This window comes from Psammomys obesus, unplaced genomic scaffold (genome assembly GCF_907164565.1).
Source record: "Psammomys obesus unplaced genomic scaffold, mPsaObe1.curated_primary_1811, whole genome shotgun sequence".
NCBI classification, from domain to species: domain Eukaryota; kingdom Metazoa; phylum Chordata; class Mammalia; order Rodentia; family Muridae; genus Psammomys; species Psammomys obesus.
Window position 1 is genome coordinate 2,000,322 of NW_026585626.1, and position 24,047 is coordinate 2,024,368.

General features: G+C 43.6%; 1 protein-coding gene across 1 annotated transcript; it reads right to left on the reverse strand.

Moving 5' to 3' along the window:
- Positions 1 to 11,894: 11,894 nt before the first annotated feature.
- LOC129680487 (adhesion G-protein coupled receptor F2-like) lies at positions 11,895 to 22,274 on the reverse strand. The gene is made up of 5 exons (XM_055612134.1): positions 22,203 to 22,274; positions 17,052 to 17,094; positions 16,188 to 16,342; positions 14,975 to 15,208; positions 11,895 to 13,289 (listed from the first exon to the last, which is right to left on the reverse strand). The coding sequence occupies exons 1-5, from the start codon at positions 22,272 to 22,274 to the stop codon at positions 11,895 to 11,897; spliced, it is 1,899 nt and encodes a 632-aa protein (XP_055468109.1).
- Positions 22,275 to 24,047: the final 1,773 nt, after the last annotated feature.

Sequence of the window (24,047 nt, forward strand, 5' to 3'; positions counted from 1 at the left end):
TCGCTAAGCAGGACAACACTTAGTCTTTTCCAAGCTTTGCACACATGTCCGTTCTTCTACCCACCTAGCTATGTGAGCCTCCGTCTTGACTTTATTATGTCGACCATAGGCAAATGCTATTTTGCAATGTTGCAGTATCTGTACCAAGGAAGAGCCAGCATTGTATCTACCCCATCTTCTTCATTGAAAGAGATCTGGGGATATGTTGGAGTGAAACTGACTAAATCACCTCTGACACACAAAAAGGATGCCATTTCCCAACACAAGCAACCCCAATGGAAAGAGAACTCTTTGTCCTAGCTGGAATATCCTTTCCCAGCTTCTAACTGATCTTCACTATAACTGTGCCCTTTCAAACTTCTTTTCTTAAAAGATTTATTTTTGCTTTGTTAACTGGGGTGTGGATAAGCTAGGGAGATGGCTAAGTAGTAAGAGAACTTACTGTACCCCCAAATCCACATCAAATACAGGTACAGCCATGCCCACTTCTAACCTGGCAGATACAGGAGGGTCACTGGGACTTGCTGGCTGCCAGTCTAGCTCCAGGTTCAGTGAGAGACCTTATTTCAAAGAAATAAGGCAGAGGGTGACACAGCAGAACTTCCTGAACTTCTAAGGTATTCTCGCAGCTGTGTAGAGACACCAAAACCCATCCATTTTGTCTTGGTTGTAGTTGGGGATTTTGCTCTTGGGTTTGCATCTCTCTCTCTCTCTCCCCACCCCCCGTGTGTGTGTGTGTGTGTGTGTGTGTGTGATTTAATTTTTGTTTTATGAGGAGGTTGATTGTTTTTTTAGACAAGGTCTTACCCGTTAGTTTTGGCCCTTCTGGAACTCACCATATTAACCAAGATGGCCTCAAACTCACAGCAGCTCTCTATGTCCCTGCATCCCAAGCTCTGGGATTCCAATAGTGCCCACCATGCACAGCTTCCCATCTGTAATAGAACATCAATACTGCTGGCCTCTAGATAGGTCAGCTTGGACCTCCTGCCTATGTCCCTTTGTCTTTAGTCCCTGATTTTCTTCAGGAGCAGCTGCCTTTGGGCTTGCTTCAGAGAGGACTTCTACCCTTGGCATTGTTTTCTGTCAGGTGACATCTGCTTTAAATGTTTAATGTGTTTACATACAGCTAGAAAAATTAGTAACACTGCACTTGAAATACAATGTTTCCTCTTCCCCACTCAGGTTCCAGCAGCCTCCCACATCTGAAAATGTAAACAGAAAGCCCCTTGGAGCTCCCATGCTCTGGGAGAGAAAATGCAACACTGAAAGCCAATAGAGTTGGCTCAGGCTAGCAGAGCCGTGGCTCACAGCCCCAGGCTTCTATCTCATCTTAAAACAGGCGTCACGTCCGATTCAAGCACTCTGTGGTTTTCACTTGGTTCACTGTCAAAGAAGTAGCAGGCTGACAACCTAAATAATTGCCTCTGACTTTGAAAAAGTAGAACATACTGGCAGATGGGCACCTTCTATATGAGAACCAGCAGTGAGCTATTTAGTGTCAGTGCGACTGTTCAGTCTACTCTTCAGAGACCTCCTTCAGAATCCCATATGTAGCATCCTAGGCCACCTTTGCTGGGATGAGCAGAGCTCTCTCCCTTAGAATCAGTGTGACCCAGCAGTGTAAAGGTGGAGGTATTTGTGAGATGCTGTCACCGTGACCTGCTTTGTCTTCCTGTCCCTTGTGGACACTTAGTGTGTCGTATACAGATTTGCAGTTGGTGGCCAAGACATGTTTGAGAAGCACAGAACAGCTTAGACAGAGGGGCCTTCGTGCTTTCCCATGTCACCCCCTCCTCCATCGGCTCTGTAGCGTGGGAGGTTTCCTTCAAAGTGCCCAGTGATGAGAAGACAGAGATGGCGTGCATGCTTCCTCGGACACTGCCATTCCAGGAATGAGCAACCTTGTCAAGAACAGAAGACCACAGCTTAAACATACAAGTAGCACAACACAGATGCTTCACACTTGCACACTGAGTTTGCTCTGTAGAAGCCCCTTTGGCAGAGCCCAGCTGCCAGATGGACTGTATAAACCTCTTTGAAACCCAGGAAATTGTCTTGTCCTATTTTCTGCGGATGCTGAGTTGGAAGCCTTGCCTTTCTCTCACATGATGCCGTGAGGCGAGCACTCAGGTAGCACAGCTTAGCTTCAAGCCTTTTATGTAATTGAGGGTGACCTCAAACTTCCTGGTCCTCCTGGGATTACGGCTGCATGTGTTAAGCACAGCTGGACCTTCGAAGTATAACTCCTCTCAGAAAACAGTCAGTTCTCCCTGTCAAGGCCTCAAAGGCTGCTGGAGACTGGTTGTGTGGATTAGGAGAGGGAGTCTTTCTTTACACACTGGAGTACCTCTCTCTGCATCTCTGTTTCTCGGCACTCTGTGGGAGTGTGTATACATCATCCTCACCACGTCATTCTGAGTTTCTCTGGGTTTCCAAGACACCTTTCACCCTCTCTACATAGATCTCCCATCCCTGCGAGTCTTCCCTTGGATATGAGTGTCTCTGCCTTCCACCCTGTTGTTCCAAAGCCTGCATGTGTCCAAGCCTGAGCTACCCTGTCCCCCTATGTGGCTCTAAATTTCTCTAACTCTAGTTCCCTAATGACTCTCCAGCTTCTACATCCCCACCCTACAGCAACCTTTCAATATTGTCAGTCATAATTCCTTGACTTTTTAAGACTAGGGAAAGGAAAAGGACCACAGTAGGAGATCTGGGGACATTGTTGATGTGAAATGTCCTGAGGGTGGAAAACCAGAGACAAGATGGAGCAGAGGTAGCAGAGAAGAGGAGGATCTCTACTCAGCCTTCTTATGCACATCCAGGCCAAGACATACATTTTCTCAGACATACCTTATTGTTTTACAGAACAACAAAAAATCAGTAACCCAAGAAATGAAAGCTGTGCCTTAGCCAGGCAAGAATCAAGAGAATTTCTTTCTAATCGTAATCAAAGAAATATCATAAACACAAAGCTTACTCAGAGACCCTCTTGCTGCATACTCACCTCCCATGTTAGGGATGCATCCTGGTTTGTTAGCTTGGCCCTTTGGTAGGATGACAAGAGAATTCAGAGGAAAGGTCCTGTTGGAGACAAAATAGAATTAGCAGTCAGTTCACAATTTTCACAGGGATTCAAGGTGCACAGACAATCAGAGGCATAGCACATTGTTTTACTCCTGCACACCACTCCCTCCTTTCCTGTTTATATTAAAACTAACAACATAGTAACAGTTTAGTCCATGGGTTCCTTCTCCCCCATAGCCTGTCACCAAGAGAGTTCCACATGGAGGAAGAGGAGGAAGAGAATGAGGAGGAAGAGAATGAGGACGAAGAGGACAAGAAACAAGAGAAGGAAGAAGAGGAGGAGAAAGAAGAAAGAAAAAAGAAGAGAGGAGAGGAAAGAGGAGAGGACAGGATGGGGAGAAGAAAAGAGGGGAAGAGAGGAGGGGAGAGGAGAGGAGAGGAGAGGAGAGGGGCTAGAGAGTGGGAGAGGACAGCAACCTGGTGTCCTGCACTCAGCTTCTGCAGTGCAGCTACTGCAACCCTCGATATTAAAATCCCACTTCACCATTGTGATAACTATGTGCCAAAGGACCTTTTGGGCATATTTTAGGCACGAATTGTCTAAAGAGGCAAGAGATTTAGATTTTCATTTTGTCAGACCCGTGACTACACGACCATGGGCTAGCTCATTTTGTCAGCTACAAAACGAACAAGCACATGTGTTGTCCTGAGGGTTAGGGAACTGGGACTGGTCCTGTCCAGGTGAGTGTGACGGAGGAGTTAAGTCTGGACTGAAGAAGATTGCTACCAGGGATTAGAGGCCTTCAGAGCAGAACAGAAAAAACTGGTGACCCTGCTTCGGCACTCAAGTAAAGGTGTGAAAGCTAACGACAGGCAATGGCCTAAAGCTGCTGAGCAGAATGAATAAAGGAATGAGAGATTAAGAGTAAATGTATGTTCTAGTTAGGTCAGAGGCTCGTAACGCTGGCCACGTACTGGAACCGCTGCAGACCTTAAAATAGATGCTTAGGCTCGAGCCTCAAGAGTTTATGGTTTAATTTTTGAGTGAGGCATGGAATGTGGTTTGGTGTGGGTTCTGCCCCCTCCCCCTGCTTAGGCTTTCAAGATGTCTCTAAGGTACAGCTAACATCAAAAACCACTGACCCAGACCATGAACAATAATAAGAGGCCTAGGTGTCTTTCTGACTTATGTAAAAACTAGATATGTGGACAAAATGGCTGTTTTCTTAGACATTGAGGCCAGAGTTTCCTGATGGGGGCCCAAACAGATCACTCTAAAAACACGCAAGGAAAGGACCGAGGCTCGTACTTTGGAAGTGCTATGAAATAGGCCAAGTGAGAAAGGAGAGGCTGTGGGGGTTTGAATGAAAATACCCCCCTCCTATATGTAATAGAACATCAATAATACTGGCCTCTAGATAGGACAGCTTGGGCCATCTGCCTGTGTCCCTTTGTCTTTAATCTCTGCTTTGTCTTTATCCATAGCCTCATAGATTTGAATACTTGGTCACCAGGTAGTGGCACAATCAGAAAAGATTAGGAGGTGTGGCCTTGTGGAAGATGTGTCTATTCTTAGTTAATTTGCCCCCCTTTTGAATGGAGAAAGAATAAAGAGAAGTCAGTTCTCTCCATCGTATGAAAGACCAAGAACTAAGAATGTGACCAAAGCTCGACTAAAAGTAAAGAGGAAGAGAATAGGAAAACAGAAGAGACAAGCCGTAGGAAAGGGAGACAGATATGGAAATGAGAGGCGATGCACTCAGCCCTGAGTGCCAGGCATACAGATCAAGGCCGAGAAATGGCAGATGGTGAGCCAAAGCTGTGGATCACCTTTCGTGGTTGGGTTTGTCCCTTAGGTCAACCCTGAGTCCCTTCTGCTGATTTGTAAACATTTTCAGGTCTTCCCTCACTCAGAACGGTCCTGCATCACAATAGAGCTTATAGATTATACAAAGAGCAGGCGGGTTAAAGGCATGGCATAGCCCAGTCCCCACCATGACTGAACCACCCCTGTCACATCTCTGAACTGGCCCTGTGCCTCCATCTCCAACACTAAAGTAACCATGGCAACTGTGTCCTTGATAATCAAGCTCCCAGAAAGTCCTCTGTGTAGGGTTTCAATGTGTTTTCCTTGGATTTTCACTTTGCATGTGACCCAACAGACCAGGGACAGACAGACTCACCAGGCTGTTCTGGGAGCCTGGGACCCTTTGTCTCCTCTCATTTCTCCTTCTCATCATCTGCTTCCTATTTCGTGGTCCATGCCTACAACGCCTGCCACCTCATCACCTCCTCTTTATACATTTAAGCTGACTTTCATCTTCATATTTGGACATCATACTCCATAAAGGTTCTGAACAGCTCAAAGAAGCACCCAGCCAGGAAAAATCCACACCAAAGGTTTTACATTGTTGCTTTGTCAAACGAATGAATATAGTGTTTACCTCTGATACTCTGGAGATCCATTTGGCAGATGTTACTCGACTCTTTAAGGCTTCTCTTATCTGGAAATTTAACAAAATGAGTTAATAATTAAACTTTTATAAGACGTTAACAATGTGCTTGGACTGGACAAATACTGCAGCAAGGGAACGGGTGGCCAGCTGGGTCTTTTTGGAGAGATCAGTAACATAGTGAAGTGAGTTAGAGAAAATTAGAGGGGGTGAGGAAGAACAGGAATGGTGGATGGAGATACATGTCCTCAGTTTTAAACATGGACCGAGTGGCGAAGAAGCAAGGTCACGCAAGCTCAGGGACTCTAGTTACAGCTTTGGAATTGTTTTTTGAACCAGCAAAATAGTTCATCACATCTTACTGTGTGTCAGTTATTCATGTCTTTTATAAAGGGGAAAAATGTGCTAGACAATGTATCAATGGGTCCAGAACTAAGAAAATGATGATAATAACGATGATGTTGACGATAATGATGATTTTATTACTTTACAGTGTTTTTTCTACATGTCATCCAATTTTCTGAAGAAAGTAACTTTGAAAGATGGTTATTATTGCCCCAATATACAGCTGGGGATGGTGAAACTCCAAGATTAAATGACATCCAAGGTCAGTAAGCTGCAAAAACCCAGGGCTTGCATTCATGTCCGTCAATTGTAGATCATCCTGCCTTCCTCCTCAAGTCTCTCCTGTTACCTTCCTCTTTCTCTTCTGCCATGGCCTGGCATACACTGACTTTGCACTAATGCTTGCAAAAGCCCTTCATCTCAGGGAGATGTCATCCCACCCTGAAGATGCAAGTCTTTGCTACAAGTTTGTAAAAGAGGGAAGCGCTCCTGGGGTCCACTGCAATCTCTGAAGCCATATTGGTGCTTATATTGGTATTTCCTGCTCTGGTCCTTTTTTAAATTCTATATTTCATAATGCACATACTATTTATTAGAAATTATATTAGTAGAAATTATATTGATATTAATAGAAAGTGCACTTCAGAAGACATGCTCAGTTTTCAGCTGTTCCCAGCATTTCAAGACTCCTCGTTCATATTCCTTTACCTCCATTAACCGGGTCTATTCCTATGCCACCTCCTGCACTTGTCTTTCACATTTTAATTTTAAGATCAGAGATTCTGATCGTCACAGAGGCTGCACAGCCTGGAATCCTTTGCACATTTCACAGCACCTAATTCTGGCACTCAGAGCAAAGGTGCTACCGTTATTTGACTAGATAGATAGATAGATAGATAGATAGATAGATAGATAGATAGATAATCAAATATATATATGTATGTATGTATATATTACATGTATTAGTTATGTGTATTACTCACAGTCACCAGACACACAACCCTGGCCATTATGACTGTGGGGTATTGTGAACGGTTACAGTGTGTTTTCACTTGTAAGGTTGCTTTACAGATTTCTTTTAAAATCTGGGGCTCATATGCACTGTGGAGTCCAGCTAGAATGCTCACCATGGAAGGGGCTTGCATCAAAGCGAGCCCATGCTAAGCTGAAATTAGCTCAAGTCACAACTGCACTTGGTCTGCCTATCTACTGATCAGCGGCTTTGTGACACCAGGGAATGTCGGCTGCTTTCCATGGTAAGCTCACGGCTGACTCAGAGCTGCGGCTCCATGCCACTGCCCTGTCTGGTGAGAGAGCACCATGATGAATAAGGCTAGCCCAGGAAAGGAGCTCCGTCCAAAAGAGGGTTTCTGCTGAATGGACACCATCTTGCACAGTCATAAACTCAAAAGTGTAAGAGTTGAAATGTTGTCTACCTGATTATGTCTACACGTAGAAATATCAAGCGCAACTTCGTTTTACCTCTAAGTAACCTTTAGGTTGACATAGCATCTTGGTATGACAATGAAGACATTTTTTTTTTAATTCCTCTCACAAACTTTTGATGCTAACATCACAATAGCACTGATAGTTTAAAAATGTAACACCCTAAAGTAAATGTAGGTATTTTTCTTTCAATTCTTTTGGTGTTATTTCTTTTTCACTGTTTGGTGTTTTTTTTTTTTAACTTTTAATTTTTGTTTTAAACTTTTTACTCTACGGCTGTGAACTGTTCACCTGCAGAAACATCGCCATACTATGTGCATGCAGTGCCCCTGGAGGCCAGGAGAGGGCATCAGATCCCCTGTACTGGAGTGATTGATTGTGAGCCTTCAAGTGTTAGGAATTGAACCCCTTGGGGTCTCTCATTGAGCAGAAGTGTTGTGCCGGGAGGGGGGGGCAGGGGTGCTATTTCTGGTGTATGGCTTTCAAATCCAAGAGACATCTCCCCAAAATATTATTGTTAGATTGAACTAATTCCATTTCTAATGCCACAAGAAGTCAGAGCAGGATCTCGAGCAAGCTGTTTCTTTGCCAAGTCCCTCTCTCTTTTTTTTTTCTGTGCGACAAAATAAAAATCCCCTGGACTGTTTTGAGGTTTAGAGCTAAGGTGTATAAAATGTGTATCTTCAAAAGATCTTGAAAGGTAATAAGAATCACCAGCATTAAAAGAACCAGAAGGTGCTAGAGAAAAGAATCAGTGGTTAAGAGCACTGGCTGTCTTAGAAGACCAGGATTCAATTCCAAGCACCTATCTGGCAGCTCACAACTTTCGGTAACTCTAGTTCCAGGTGGATCTAACGCCCTCTCTGGCCTCTGCAGGCACTACACCCTCTTGATGCCCAGACATCATTTCAGGCAAATACTCATACACATAAAAAATAAAATCTCAAAATAATTTTTTAAAGAGATGATTGAAGCTTTGAGGTCAAAGTTCAATAAATTCTTCACAATTCAGCATTTTAGGCTAAGTATTCAATACGGGGAAACCAAGAATGGTTTGTACAGTACCTTTGGATCCAGGATTGTTCCAAACACCAAGATGAAGAAACCCTGTGAAAGATAGAAGGGAAGGTAAATCCATTTACAATACAATGATGGTAAGAATAACAAAAGCCACCTTGCTTCTATTCTGGCCATTCAGAAACAACTCTATCCCATCTTCTTGTTCCCTAGTCTAAGGCCACAGTGCCTACTCATTTGTCCAACAGATACTGTCTAAAGCAACAACGACAAAAGCTGCTTTATGCAGGGACATCTTAGAAACCTCAGGTTGAGGGACGTGAAAATGTTTCTCATTTGTCAGGAGCTGCTCCCCTCCAGAACGATGTAGAGGAGATACTAGGCAATGCAGACTTGCAGCCTCTGAACAGTAATGAATGAGAGACACTTCCATGGCACAGAGAAGAGCACATGAGCTCATAATCTTCTCACATCATGCACGCAGAGGGAGACCCCAACAGTGAAAAGACGACCATCTTGGACAGCTACAACCCATTTGGGTTTTTGTTTTCATATTTTCCCTTTTCCCCTAAGAACGATACAAAATCTCCCTGGTGGAAGGCACTTAAGAGGATAGCTCCATTTTTCTGATAAGGAAAAGGAAGTTCCAGGAACTTTTAAAACCCCCACCGTTTAAAATGCTGTAGACAGCAACGTCCCTTACACACAATTCTTGGATGCTAAGTGGGAAGTGTCTTTCTCATGGGAAGGAGAAAGACAGATAGGAAGAGAGGAAGAAAGAGGACGCCAGGATGGTTTATCATGGAGAAAAAGACACATAGCTGGGAGGAAGGACTCTGAAAGTGGCGTAGATGGAGAGAGAGGTCTAGAAGAAGGATAAGCAAGTATTTATGGAATTATGGATGGGAGATGGGCCAGATAGGAATGGTTAAGGCAGATGGCATTGGGTGGGGGATGGGAAATGCATAGGGAGGTTATTGAGATAGCATAGGGTTGACTATCTGCCCAGCCCGAGGTAAATAAGGCAATTATAAAATCTAACAGGTGTCTACATCTTATTGATTGTGACAGCAGGTTAAATAATACCACCAAAATAATTATAGGGCTAATAATAAGCATTGGCCTGATACTTTTTATTTACTACAACCCTTGTAAATCTGAGTTTCACTGATGGCTGTGTATATAACGAGCTAACAAAATTCCTAAAATATAAGTCAGTTTCCATAAGCTGGTGCCGGCCAGTATAGCATTGCCTTCTCCCATCTCAGTGTCTTAGCCCTCACTCACACTGGTTGGCAGCTGCCCACTACCTCATGGGTACTGGTGCCTCAATGACTTCATCCTTCTCTTTGACAGGCGTCAAGGCAGAAAATGATTTGAGTTTCAAGTTGATCCTACTACAAGTGAAAATGGCCACAGTCTCAAAACACAAGTGCTCACAGTCCAATCCAAAATAAAAGTCAGGTAGCCCGGGGGGTTCAAGGAGAGGGACTGCTGTGGTGTGAGACAGGGGTTTATTAAGGGTTTGTGATGGTTTGAATGGGAACGTCACCCACACACTCCTGTGTATGAATGCTTTGCCCATAGGGAGTGGCACTGCTAGAAGGTGTCACCTTGATGGAGTAAGTGTGGCCTTGTTGGAGGAAATGTGTCACTGAGGATGGGCCTTAGGGTCTGATAAGCTCAAAGTCTTTTTCTGAGGCCTGCAAATCAAGATGTAGAACTCTCAGCTCCTTCTTCAGCACCATGTCTGCCTGCATGCCGCCATGTTTTTTGCCATGACCATAATGGACTATGATACTGTAAGCCAGCCCCAGTTAAATGTTTTCCTTTAGAGGAGTTGCTGGGGTCGTGATGTCTTTTCACAACAATAGAAACCCTAACCAAGACAAGGTTTATGAAGAGTAGACTGGGGCTGTGCTGAGCTGAAAGTTAGAAACACTGGGGTCTTACCTCGGTCCCATTGAAGACTAGCTTTGTAAAGACGTGTAATGAACTGATAATGACTAACATCACTATAAATCTAGACTTTCTATAGAAATATAGAAAATAGCCAAGATTTAAAATGCTAAGCAAAAGCTGGGCATGGTGGCTCACGCCTGTAATCCCACAACTGGAGGAGGCAGAGCCTAGCTGATCTCTGTGAGTTTAAGGCCAGCCTGGTCTACAAAGTGAGTCCAGGACAGCCAAGGCTACACAGAGAAACCCTGTTTTGAAACAACAACAAAAAAAACCTTAAAATGTTATACATGCCCTAGTACCGTTCCTTAAGGCATCAAAGTGATTATTATAAAATGTCATTTATATTCACATTTTTAAAGAGAAAAAATTAGTACATAACTGATTTTAAGTCTCTGTTACCAAATAGGTAGAACATGTACTTGAAAATACTTTTACTGGCTACTCTATACACTCCAAAAAAAACTGTTTAGTTCTTTAGGAAACTATCAGATTTCTTTCTAATTAATTGTAATTTTCACATTTAATAATGTAATTCCACTCAGGAAGGAAAATGTTAAATAGCAAGTACTATCCAAACATTAAATAGACCTATACACTAGGCTAGTGAAAGAAGGACATACGACTTTAAGCTCTGATGTAGTTCAGTGGATAGAGCACAGCCTAGCAAACCCTAGCGGCCCTGAGTTGGACCTCCAGCACCACCTCAAATGGAATATGTGGGAGGCACACATGTCTGTAATGTACATAATTATCTACGTAACTTTTCAATTTTTGTACTAAGTCTGTATCTGCAGTAGCATACAGAATTTAGCCAGGGTACACATGAAACTTTGGACATTGCTTAATCCATCAAGTGTGAGAAGGGTGGAAAAAAAAATGGCCGTTAAGGCCTTTTTGTATCATTTGCCTTGTCCAAATAAAGTGGTACCTACTACCTCCTGCTATCTAGAAACTCTAAGTAGCAGAAAATGTAACGGAAGCATGAAACCCCCGGTTCAACGTCCAGGCCCTCAAAAATGGTGCATGGTTGTTCACACCTGCAATCCCAACACCTGGGAGATGGAGATAAGAAGATCAGAAGTATATGGTCATAGTGAGTTCAAGGCCAGCGTAGGATATATAAGACACATCTCAAAAACAAACAAACAAACAAACAGCCCCAGCCTATTAACAGGTGTTCATGGTCTTCAGTACCTAATTTTAGTATTTGAATTTAACCACTTTCGCATTCATCATTTATTTCATTTTCTGAGCACCTCTAGAAAGTGGCAGCATTTTACTCTCTTCCAGTATGTAAAAACTCTCTTCCATGCTTGTAAAAACTAAGCATGCAAAGATGATACTACGTATTCTTAGTAAATTAGAGAGTCAGAATTCAGGTGCAGGAGCCTGGCGCGATTTCACACACCTGTGATACCAGCGCTCGGGGAGGCAGAGGCAGGTGGCTGTGAGGTTGAGGCCAGCCTGCTCTACAAAGCAAGCCCAGGACAGCCAAAGCTACACAGAAATACCTGTCTCAAAAAAACAAAAACAAACAAGAAGAATTGAAGTGTGGGCCTTTCTGAAACAAATACACATGTCTATTTAATTGAATGAAGCATGATGCCTAGGCTCCTGATCACAAAACCACTGCACATGCTCGGTCTATTCAGACTCCATCACAGCATCTGGACTTACCTGCAGAGCATTGAGTAAGGAGAAGATGATGTGGAAGGCCAGGGAACGACCATCAACGACCGTGGCTACTCCGAAGCCCCAGGTCAGCCCCAGCAGTGGCGTGAGGATGGCGATGTTCTTACAGATCCGCACGATGGCTCTTACTTCCTGGAACATGGAGCTGCCAATGGTGGCTCTCTGCGTCTTGATGATGACCAGTGTGACTGTAATAAGGTTTACCACCACGATGGCCAGAGCTGGGACCACAAAAGCCAGGAGAGCCTTGGTCAGGTCCCAGTTAAGCCAGCAGGCCTCAGGCCGGAGGTAGCCTTTCCGAGGCTCTGTAACAGCAAGCGTGGTAACAGCGATAAGCAGGGGGCACCCATAGCCCACGGAAAAGAGAGAGGCCACCAGGCATGACTTGGGTAGTGTATGGAACACGATCAGAATTCCGTAGAGGATGAGGATAGCCTTGGCAAACATCCAGAAAAACACAGACAGGTAAAAGAAATGAACAAAAAATGTTGCGGTCACACAGCCGTTGTGGTGTAATATTGGGCCACTGAGGAACGAAGCCACAATGAACCACACGTCAGCCATCAGCAAGGTGGCAGCGATGTTGGCGATGCACAGATGGCGTAAATACGAGATCTCCGTCTTCGTCACTTGGCTCCAGACCAAGATCTCAATGCACAGGCAGATGACCAAGCTGCAGGTGGAAATGCCCAGGCCTACGTAGGTGATATAAATTAGAACCGGGCTATCCAAGGTGTCGAGTGACATGAGAATGGAGAAAGAGGTAAATGACTTGTTTGGCCAACAACTGCAAACAGCTTGCTGGGAGTTTTCGTGAATCATTTTACAAGCGCGTTGGTCCCATCTGCTCTCCAGGGAGTGCCAGCCCACACACCGGGACTTCCTTTCTTCTGATTTTCTGATTTTTTCAAATATCAGTGAGATTTTTTTAAGCTCCTTAGGCAAAATGACAGACAGGACAAGCCCATTCACGGTCACGGTTTCAAAAAGACTGGCCTCCAGGATGGCCCCAAGGGTTGGAAAAGCAATGCTGATGACCTGGAAAGAAGAAGGTACTTTCTGAAGCTCTTCAGCAGCGAGCAGTACCCTCCCCGTGACCTCATCGCTCGTGTCATTAATTCGCATTGAGAATGTAAAATTCTTCCCAGGATTGCCCCTGGACATGACGGTACCCATGGTATGGATGAAGTCATGTGATATGTTGAGGAGATGTTCCTTCAGAAATAGCTTGCTTGCAAATGAATTGATTGATTGAAGCAAGATGAAGCTGCTGTTTCTGTCTTGGACGAAGGTCCAATTTGATACGCTGGTGCTGTTAAGAATGTGGTTAGCCATGGCACTGTAACTCTGCCAAAGAAGAACTGGCATATTAGTAACGAGCCACTCTTTGAGACCCCCAATACTTGTAAGACTTTCTTCTACAGAGCATAGGCGCTTCCCCAGACCTCCTTAGAAACAAAGGATCTCACACCCCACCGCAAACTCAGTGGGTCACATTCCGTATCTTGGCAGAACCCCTGGGTGACTTGCTTGACCAGTAGATCTTATGCTTACTAGCAGACATGTCACACCTGTGGCCCACAGGCTGCATGCATCCCATAATAGCTAATAATGAAGCACAACACATTTGTAGTTGACAGTACCATTTCACAACATCGGAAGGTTAGACAGGGGCTCAGAAACAGCTCGGTCATTAACGTGCTTGCCAGAGAAGCATGAGGGCCCGAGTTCAGATCCCCAGCACCCATGTAAAAGAAGAGGCCTGTGGCACATTTGTAATCCCACCACTGGGGAGGCAAAGACAGGTGGACCCCAGAAGCTCATTTGGCCAGTCAGTATATCCAAATCAATGATCTCCAAGGTTAGCCAGAGACCCCAAGGTTAGCCAGAAACTCTGTTTTTTAAAAAAAAATAAGGTGGAAAGGAACTGAAAAAGACATTTGACATCTACCTCTAACCTTCACACATGAATGCCTGTACACACATGTGTATACACATACACACAACACACACACACACACACTTTGATAGCATTTAGAGGATTTATCTGTAAAGGAATTCTTTGCCTTGCTTTCCTCCTAGTTGCTCAATCCTATTTGCTTTCCTGAGCAAACTGAAGGTATGAAGTTTTTATATGTTCATTTCTACTATCAGTTCCACTACACACATGGACAAACCCCATCCTTTAATTGTCTTGTCAGAATACCCATAATGTAGTTGACATCTGTTAAGCACAGCCATGCTGCGGGACCCTGTATAGAAATATGCTGAAAACTGAAACTTGGCCAGAGGTTGAATCACCCTTTACTACTCTCTACTTTAAGCATCAAACCCATGAAGAAATGAATCCAGTTTCATTTCAAAATTCTGTAGTTCGAAGCTTTGGCCATTTGTTTTACACTTAACTGTTTTCCATTTTAGTGACTTCTTCGAATTCACAAGTTCTTTTTGTTCAACCTCCAATGCTTCTTAAATATTATCAGTAGCTTTCATATGCTTCAGAAAAGCAGACCCTGGACCCTAAAGAGAGTCCAGAACCTCACAGAACAGATTCAATCCCTCAAAGACCTTGACCTTTAAAGACTGCAGCAATCATAGAATCAGCCTTGAACCTTCACAGAATTTTCCCCTCATAGAGTCAACCCTTCAAAGGCTCAACTTCTTAGGGTCTTAGCCCCTTACATCCTCCACCCATCACAGACCCAGACTCTAGGGAAATAAAATCAATCAATCAATCAGTCAATCGATAGATAGATAGATAGATAGATAGATAGATAGATAGATAGATAGATAGATACTGAGAAGCCAATCACAGAACCAAATAAGCCCTCTGTGTCAATGGGTCTTGACCCAATATGTTAATTTTACTCTTTTGTTTACTATTCTTCCTTCCATGAGATTCATTGAGCACTTGCTATATGTGACATTAGAAATATGAGGTGGGATAAGGTTCTTAAGCTCTGGGATCCAACTAACCTAAGTCTCTTCCCCCCAAAGGGATAACCCTCTGTCGGGTATGCAAGGCCACTCACCCACATCTTTTCCTCATCAACATCTTTGGATAGAGCTGTTGAGATGTTATGTAAGAGCTGAACCACAACAGCAATATTTCCCGGTAACTGGGGAGACTTCTGAATGCTTTGGATCACACAAGACAAATCTTCTGGACATTTTTGCATCAATATATCTGTTATGGTTTCAGGTTGTCTATGAAAGTCACGTATAGTTGATTCTGCTTGTTGAAGTGAATATAATTCTATATCCTCCTGAAACAGAACCAAAGTAAAGAAATCCTTTATTTGTTGGTGTTAACTACAAAGGGACTTTTGCTAGAATTTAGAAGACCCCTTTTGTACAACTCTATATCACATAATATGCTTTTATTTTTTCATTTTCAAAATCGCATCTAGAGTGGAAAAACTTAACCAACACCAAGAGGTACGAAGCAAAAAATACTTCTAAATTTCCCAACTGATGGCTCCCTAACCCTGATTTCTGAAACAGCACCTGTTTTCTTTAACATGTCACCTCAAACACTTGCTGTACATATACATTTCATGTATATCTTGCATATTTGCATGGATTGCTATTGCCTTTCCACTTATTTTTACATTCCCAAGAGGCAAACCAAGAGACACAGAGTCTTTAAAAAAAAAAATAGCAGGAGCTGGAGGACTGGCTCGGCAGTTAAGAGTGGACACTGTTCTTGCAGAGGACTCATGGTTCAGTTCCCAGGACTCACATCAGGTAGCTCACAGCTGCCTACAACTCCAGCTCCAGGAAACCTGAGGCCCTTGCAGGCACCCACATCTTATGAAGACCCTGATAGAACCACAACTCCTCATCAACTGAAGTCTGAGGTGCAGCCCAAATTTCATGGGTCTAACAAGGTTGGGGGGCCGTATTACTAGTCAGTGAAGTCCACTGTGGGTACCAAAGCTCTGGGTTATTTTAAAGGCTGAAGGCAAAGATGGGGAAGCTGACTGTGACAACCTTCTCTCTGCGAGTTCTAAATGACCAGATTCCTACATTTCATGCAGCAGGGAGGGATCCGCTGCGCTAACTTTCAGAGGTCCAAAGCGAAGAGAGAGGCTGTAGGTATGTACTTACGCATCCACGGACAAGCAACGTTTTGCTGCTGTGGAAGCCTGTCTCCTCCCCTGAGTGAGTGATATGATTATCTGAAGCTCCGCTTTACTCAGAGAGCCCACGTGAGAATCCACAACACAGAAGAAAGGATATTACCTCCAAGATGCTGAGGACATTAAGGGTGTGGCAAGTTTCGGTGACTTTGTGCCATTTCCTGGCCTTACAGGCAAATTCTATGTTGCCCTCACTGTGAGGGGGGCATGACTGAAAGCAGGGGTTCTCGTTCTTCTTACAGGCACCATCACATACAGCTGGGAAAATAAAAGACACCCATATCAGACAGGAAGATCTGCAGCCATGGCTGCGTCAGCCAGTTAGCCTGTGGCAGAGGCACATCAGATCTGTACGGGTATCCCTTCTTGGTGAGATTAGAGATAATTGATGATGTGCTAGCAATAATAACGTAGCTCTGAAACAGGGTACTGACGTTTCTGATAGAGCCGCATGCTGAATTCCAATGTATAAAACTGACTAAAGTGTAAAGTCCTCCCATTAAGTAGGAGAAAAGAGCCCATAGGCTCTTATTTATTGTCCTGAGTCTGAGTTACCCTCCCATGTTCATAGAGACCCCTAAAGACCTCCCCATAGTCCCAGAGGAACCCAGGTCAGCTCTAGTTTGTACTCCACTCTCCGTGATGTTGCCAAAGAAACTTCCAACCCAGAACTTCTTAGCAAGCCTCGTGGTCAGTGAAAGCTATTCCTGTCACTGCCCTGGTTTGAATTAGGCCAATGAGAATTCTACAGCAAAGAAGTCTGAGACGAGGTGTAGCAGAGGATGCAGGGAAGAGATGAATATTGCTGGGGCCAAAGACACGATGGATTTGCATGTAAATTATCAAAATACAAACGTAATCTATCAAGGTGTCTCATCTCTCATTGCACGATCGAAAGGACAGAGGGTGGCCTGATGTCACAACAGACATCCAAATTCTGTGCGTTTGGTAACTGCTGCCAACATACCATGTGTCCTGGACATCAGATTCTCCTTGCTTTGGCTGGTGGCCTGAAAAGAGAAAATCAAAATTCACAGCAAAATCAAATGTCAACATGTGACACCACTGGTTCCTTTTAGTCACAAACAACCATATCTGAGTCAGTTGTGTTGCAAACGCAGCCACTGAAAGCCCAGCTGTTGCAAATGGCCCAGTGATTTTTCCTTCCATTTTTCCCATCAGTGCCAGGAAGAGGGACTGTTCTCTCCTCCCACTCATAATTCGGTATCATTACAGTCTATAGCCTGCCCTGAAGTTACATTATGGGCAGAGGGAAATTTACTAGAAAGCTAACGATGTCTTACTTCGCTTGTACGGGCCCCACTGATCCCTGGGAGAATGTCGTGCCACATGAGCACATGCTCACATGATCATCTTTATCAATTTTTCAAAGACAAAATGTTCTAACTGCCTGCCATCTGTTGGGACAATGCTCCTTTTTGTGTCACTCTATCCCATCCCTCCCCCTTCACACTCTATCCTGTTTGGAGCATCGGTACAGTGATGCATGCATTAATGAAAGAAGTTGTGTGAGGAATACATTTCATTGCATTTAATTGGATATACTTATGTAGTTTGTAGTCAGTTCTAAATTGTAAGAACGTCAATGCTTGAACTTCATTGATTTAAATTTATTTACAGGTGGCCACAGAACAACAAAGGTTACATGTCCTGACATCTTGCAGCTCTTTGGAAAGAAAAGGGAAGTTTCCCCAACTTTCATAGCCATCCTCCATATTTACATGACACTGCTAATAACAAACAAGTGGAAAAACTAAACGGTGTTTTTCCAGACTAGAAACAACACGAGAAGTATAGGGCAATGCAAAGGGAAAGACTAGGGAGCTGAAGAGATGGCTCAGCCATTAGAAGCACCAGCTGTTCTTGCAGAGGACCCTGGTTCAATCCCCAGCACCCCACATGGAAGCTCACAGCCATCCCTAACTAGAGCTCCAGGGCACCAGGCACACACATGGCACACAAATGTACACACAGAAAAAAACACACAAATACAAAAAAATAAATGTTAACAAAAAGATTTTTTAAATGAAAGAAGGATCTTTCTATTATTACACGCAGAAAAAATTATAAGTTCACTAATATGTGGAATGTAAGAAAACGCAAGTGCAGCTTTATCTCATAAATTATTAATTATTACCAGTGTTATTTTTACTGAATGCACTACTGGGTAATTTCTGGATACAAATCCCATTAGTAATTCTGTTTGAAATTTATTTTGGTTCTTTTTCTCATTCTAAGAAAACATTCTCTTTCATTTTGCATTTTGTATTTTATGTTACTCTTCTTTAATGGAGCAAAGGAGTTGTGTCCCCTATCCCACCTACCTATGCAGAGCTGGCTGTCCTGAGAGAGTGACATCTGGGAAAAGCCAACCTGGGTTCAAATCCTGACACTGTCACTTAAGAGGGAAAGTTCAACTGTGCCTCTGTTTCTCCATCAGCAGCAGAGCAAGCATTACTGTCTTTGCAGGGAATAAATGAGTTCACACGTGGGAAACCCGTAGGCCACCCTGAGAAGTGTGAGATCTGCTTGTGATTTGGCTGCTGCTGTTATACAGACTGAATAGTCATTACATCAGGCTCATGTTTCGCCCTTCAAAGCAATCTTTTCGGCCTGAGTTCTAGGTGGCCTAACCTCCCCTCTGCCTTTTGAAGGACTTGTCAACCACGCTACCATACAACAGTGCTTACAGAGCCAACCTCGACTCATCTGTCGTGCTATCATTCTAACCTTTTTCATGGTATCTTCTCAATTAAACTTTAAGTTCATTAGAAACATGACTGTGGCCTACGGCCATACTACCCTGAATGTGCCCCATCTCTTCTGATCTTGGAAGCTAAGTGGGGTCGGGCCTGGTTAGTGCTTGGATGGGAGACCACCGGGTGCTGTAGGCTTTTTGGAAAATGGTGGGAACTACAAAAGATAATCTTGAGTGAGGTAACCCAGAAGCAGAAAGACATACATGGTATATATTCACTCATAAGTGGATATTAGCCACATGATACAGGATAAATATACTAAAATCTATACTCCTAAAGAAACTAAAACACAAGGAAGACCCTACGATAGATGTTCAAACCTCATTCAGAAGGACAAACGCAATAGACATTGGAAGCAGAAGACAAGGAACAGGACACGAACCTAGCACAGACAGCCTCTGAAAGACACTACTGATCGAGTTATCAAAGCAGAGGCTGAGACTCATAGCCAAACTTTGGGCAGAGGGCATGGAACTTTTTGAAAGAAGGGGGAGATAGAAAGACCTGGAGGGGACAGGAGCTCCAAAAGGAGACCACAGAGCCATAAACACCGAGCCCTGGGGGTCTGCAGAGACTGATACCCTAACCAAGGACAATGCATGGAGAGGACCTAAAACCCCAGCTCAGATGTAGCTCATAGAGTCTGTATCCAAGTGGGGTCCTTAGTAAGGGAAGCAGGGGCTTTCTCTGGCATGAAATCAGTGACAGGCTCTCTGATCATCTAACCCCGGAGGGTGCAGCCTTGCCAGGTCACAGAAGAAGACAATGCATCCAGTCCTGATGAGAACTGATAGGCGTGGTGGGTCAAAGAGAAGGGGAGGAAGACCTCCCCAATCAGTGGACTATGGGAGGGGCATAGGGGATGAAGAGGGAGGGAGGGTGGTTTGGGAGGAGATGAGGGAGAGGGCCATAGCCAGGATACAAATTGAATAAACTGTAATAAATGGTAATAATAAAAAAGAAACATGATTGTGTGTTGTCTTACTTTATCCCCCAATGTAAATAACTCAAGGTCTTGTCTACTTGTGTAAGAACATGTTGGTATGCAAGTATTCACAAATGCATAAATTAACACATATGTTAATATGTGTATAGGAAAATAGTCAAATTCAGTCTTCTTATTTCTGGACATTGCTATTTGACCGACACATGAGATTCATTTTATTTTCTTATTAACAATATTATTTTTTCCTATGTTATCAAAGAACAAGATTGAATACTCACTGTTTTTTCCACCAAATAAAACCTTGGAGAATCTGAATTGGGCATTTGAGGTCTCTCAGTAGCTGAGATGAAATCACTGAGGAATTCATGAAGCAGAATACCCTTAGACTTACCAGTGTATGACAGCTTATCATTTTTATTCATGGGAACAAATCCCTAGTGTTTCCATCAAAAAGCTGCATTGCTTCCACTAAACCAAAAGGCTACAGTAATATTTTAGAGATCTTGAAGCCTGTGTAGATAGCCTAATCCAACCTCCTTATTCTTACCAATAAGCAGGCAGAGATTGACGTAGGTTAGGTGACCTGAAGAAGGCCACTTGGGGAATTCTTCTTATTCCTGAGATTAGAATTTTGCTCTCCTGATTGCTTAAGCATGGCTCTTTCCTAAGGTTAGATGTCAGGCCATTTTCAGGTTCAATAGGTAAAGGGGATGTATGGCAGGAAGTAAAAACCTCAGAAGTCACCCCAAACTCATACTGACATGGCCATGATCTGCAGTATGCCAAAGTCAACACCTATGAAGGATCTCTTGTCAGTAAACAAACTATAAAAAAAAAAAATGCAGCTGATTAATTAGGTGTGTGGGCCAGAGGCTGTGGAATGCTGTTGACAGCAAAGTTCTGAAAATTCAACCCAGATTTTCTTCAACCCAGATCATTTTCTGAGGTACATCATGTCTGGTCCCTCTGGTCAGTTCATGTCTAAGAAGCATCCAGGGTGATTTTAGTTCCAACTACCAGCATTCCTCAACCTCATACTGCACAAAAAGGTAGATGCTAAACTGGAACTCACTCAAACCGCTGAGCTTCCTGGTTCATAGGCCAGTCAGGAGAGGGAGAGAACCTGGCAGCTTGAGAAGATAAGGATGAAATGTTCCTGGTAGGGTGACCCCAACAGTAACCATAATAACTGTTTCCCCTGCTCTGCCTACTCCACATTATGTTGAAAACTGTAGACAAGAAAACAAAAGATAGTACCAAGCTGAGCCGCCTTAGAATGCCACAGCAAAAGATCTTCCCAAAGCATCTCTAATTTCTCCCAGACACCAGATTTCAGTTCAATGTTGGGATGAAGGGGGAGTCACAAAGAAGAAGGGCAAACTCGTTAGATGGGAAGTGTTGTTTGGAAAACTCATGATGAGAACTTCCAAAATCATCTCTCCTAAGGAGGCTTTAAAAATATATTGTTATTATATTATTATTATTATTTATCACTTATTCACTTTGTATCCCCGCTATAGTCTCCTCCTTCCTCTCTTCCCAGTTCCATCCTCTTTCCCTCTTTCCCCCCTATGCCCCTCCCCTAGCCCACTGATAGGGGAGGTCTTCCCAAGGAGGCTTTTGGTTAGTTCCTTTTCTCATATGAACCACACTCTACAGCCCTGGCCCCAGCCTCCCTGTCTGTAACATGAGGAATGAGAGCATCACCAGTTTGTCTCCAAGCCGCCTTCCAGGCCTTCCGGTCAAATCGTAGCACCCTTTCCCCCAAACTCTCAAAATGTTTTAAAAACCATCACTTTCCAGTGCTTCTTCACACCTTATTTTAAAGAAATAAGAGGAAAATTATGGAGGCGTATGGCATGAGGGAAAATATACCACAAAGAGCCACGGTGCTCACTGCCCCTGCTAAATTTAAAAGAGTCATTTGCTTTAAACTCCACCATTGTTCTTCCGCCAAGATTCCAAAAGGAAATGCTATTGCCGTTTTGAATGGGAAGATGCCCCCTAACTGTCAGTAGAATCGCCTATTAACTGTGGCACCCTTCACTACCTCTATGGCTCAAGGCCCTGAGGACACAGCAACCACCTAGATAGCAGGTGAAAGATGAACTACCCAAGAATACAATACGGGGAGTGTGGCTCTCTTACCCTTGAATCATCTCAGCTCCACCGTATTCCAGAACTGACTAGGGAAAATTAATGTAAAACAGATTCACAACAAGGTGGTCATTCCGTCCCCTGTCGCTGTCCTTCCTTCAGCTGGTGCCCGCCCACTCCATCCCCACCTTCCCCATATGCTTCCGCTCTCAGACAACACAGCTGGTGGAACTGGTGGATTCTTCATCCATCTGTTCTCCGGACCAGATCAACATCCACTCCCCCCTGTTTTTACCTGGCACAATATCCTGCCCGACTCTGTAGGCAAAAGAAGCACCAAGCTGCACAGCCAAAGTGCAGGAATCATTGTCTTCCACCCAGCAGACGGGCTTGTTTCTGTAAGAATAAATGAAAAGGCGAAATGTCTCCAAATCGGAAGTGTCAGTCCATCTGTGAGAACTGACTCTGTATCCAGCGTCATCTGAGTGGATCTCTCTGGTCGCCAGTGGTGGCCCTGTGCCCCACCACAAGCGTTACCACGAGGCTGCCGGTGGAAGCATCAGCCCACACTGGCAGGCTCAGGCCGAGGCTGAGCTAGCCCTGTTCTCTGTTGTTGATTTGCATGGCACGCCTTAAACGGGAATCCCTCTAAACAGAGCTGCTTGATGGATTTCACTTGGCCTTTGTTATTTGGCTGTAACAAATAACAGCCTGTGCTCAGGGAGTGGGGATGACAATTCACTCCCTGGGTTAGACAGTGCTGAGAACTGTGTGGGCGGCTACAGGAGATGAGCAGGGATTCTTGTGGATAAGCTTGTCCTAGAAATACCTTTGAAGAACAAGTGCTAGGCTTATCCTATTATCTCTCCTTGCCTCAACCCCAGAGGTGTGTCTTCATAACGAGCAGTTTCTGCAACTGATCTTGTGCTAACAGAAAAATGTCAAAATTGAACCAATTGCATGCCATCACCAAAAACGTTGGCATGTGATACACACACAATACACCCAGAAATAAACGCAGTGGATGAAGAGAAAGGAATAAAGAGGGTACGAGGGTACGAAGAGAGGAAAGGAAGAAGGAAAGGTGGGTGGGAAGAGCTGACAACTGGCATAAAGGCCGCAGAGGATTGTGTAGAACCCAATGTTAAGGACTCACGTGAAAACATTATCATTAAACTTTAGTGTTTTCATCCTGAGTAAGACAGTAATTGAAAGATGTTAGATGTCTGCCTCCTAAATAAAAGACTTTGTATGATCAGAATTCATTGAATACATAAATGAAGATTACACATATAAATCCATTATTATGCCTAATTAATATATGTCCATATAAAGCTTTTAAAAAGTAAGATCCTATATGTACCCAAAGGCATGCACCCCTCCCACCATGATAGTTGATAGATGGACAGATGACAGATGATGGGCAATAGATAGATGACAAATGGATAGAGAGACAGATGACAGATTAGAGAGATAATAGATAGATAGATACTTACATAGATACATTACATACATACATGCATATATCGATAATAGAATAAGATTCAGAAGACTTGGCTGTTACTGAGAAGCCCAGGGGCTATTACAATAGTTTTTGTTGTTGTTGTTGTTTGTTTGTTGCTACTTGATTATCCTTAAGCAGAAAGAATTCTTCCACCCAATTATGCATATGTTAAAATGTTATTACTTAAACAATGAAATTGTATCAACTTTTTTATTCATGTTTTCTGATCTAAAAGATTAATCAAGAAGAAATTCCACTAAATATCCAATGACTGTCCAAAATATTTGCAGCACGCCTTTCACCTTCCTATCAGTACATTTGTGGCACTTCCACAAAAGGGCAAACATCCTGCCCAATGGTTTTAAGCAGCAATGCAGAGGGGCACATAATTTCCAGTGAAGCCACAACTATTTTTACATCTTTTATTTCAACTTAAGTCGCTCAACTAGACAGCGACTCGGAAGAGTGAAAGTGACCTGTCCACCATCTCTGAGGCCAGCATGGCGTTGAGTGCACTTAGTAATGCTGAAACATTAAAGCTGTGCATGCATTTGTTGCTTCAAACTCACAAAGTTACACCTGCCTCCGCCTCCCAAGTTCTGGGAGTAAAGTTGTGCGCCACCCAGTTCGCTTTAA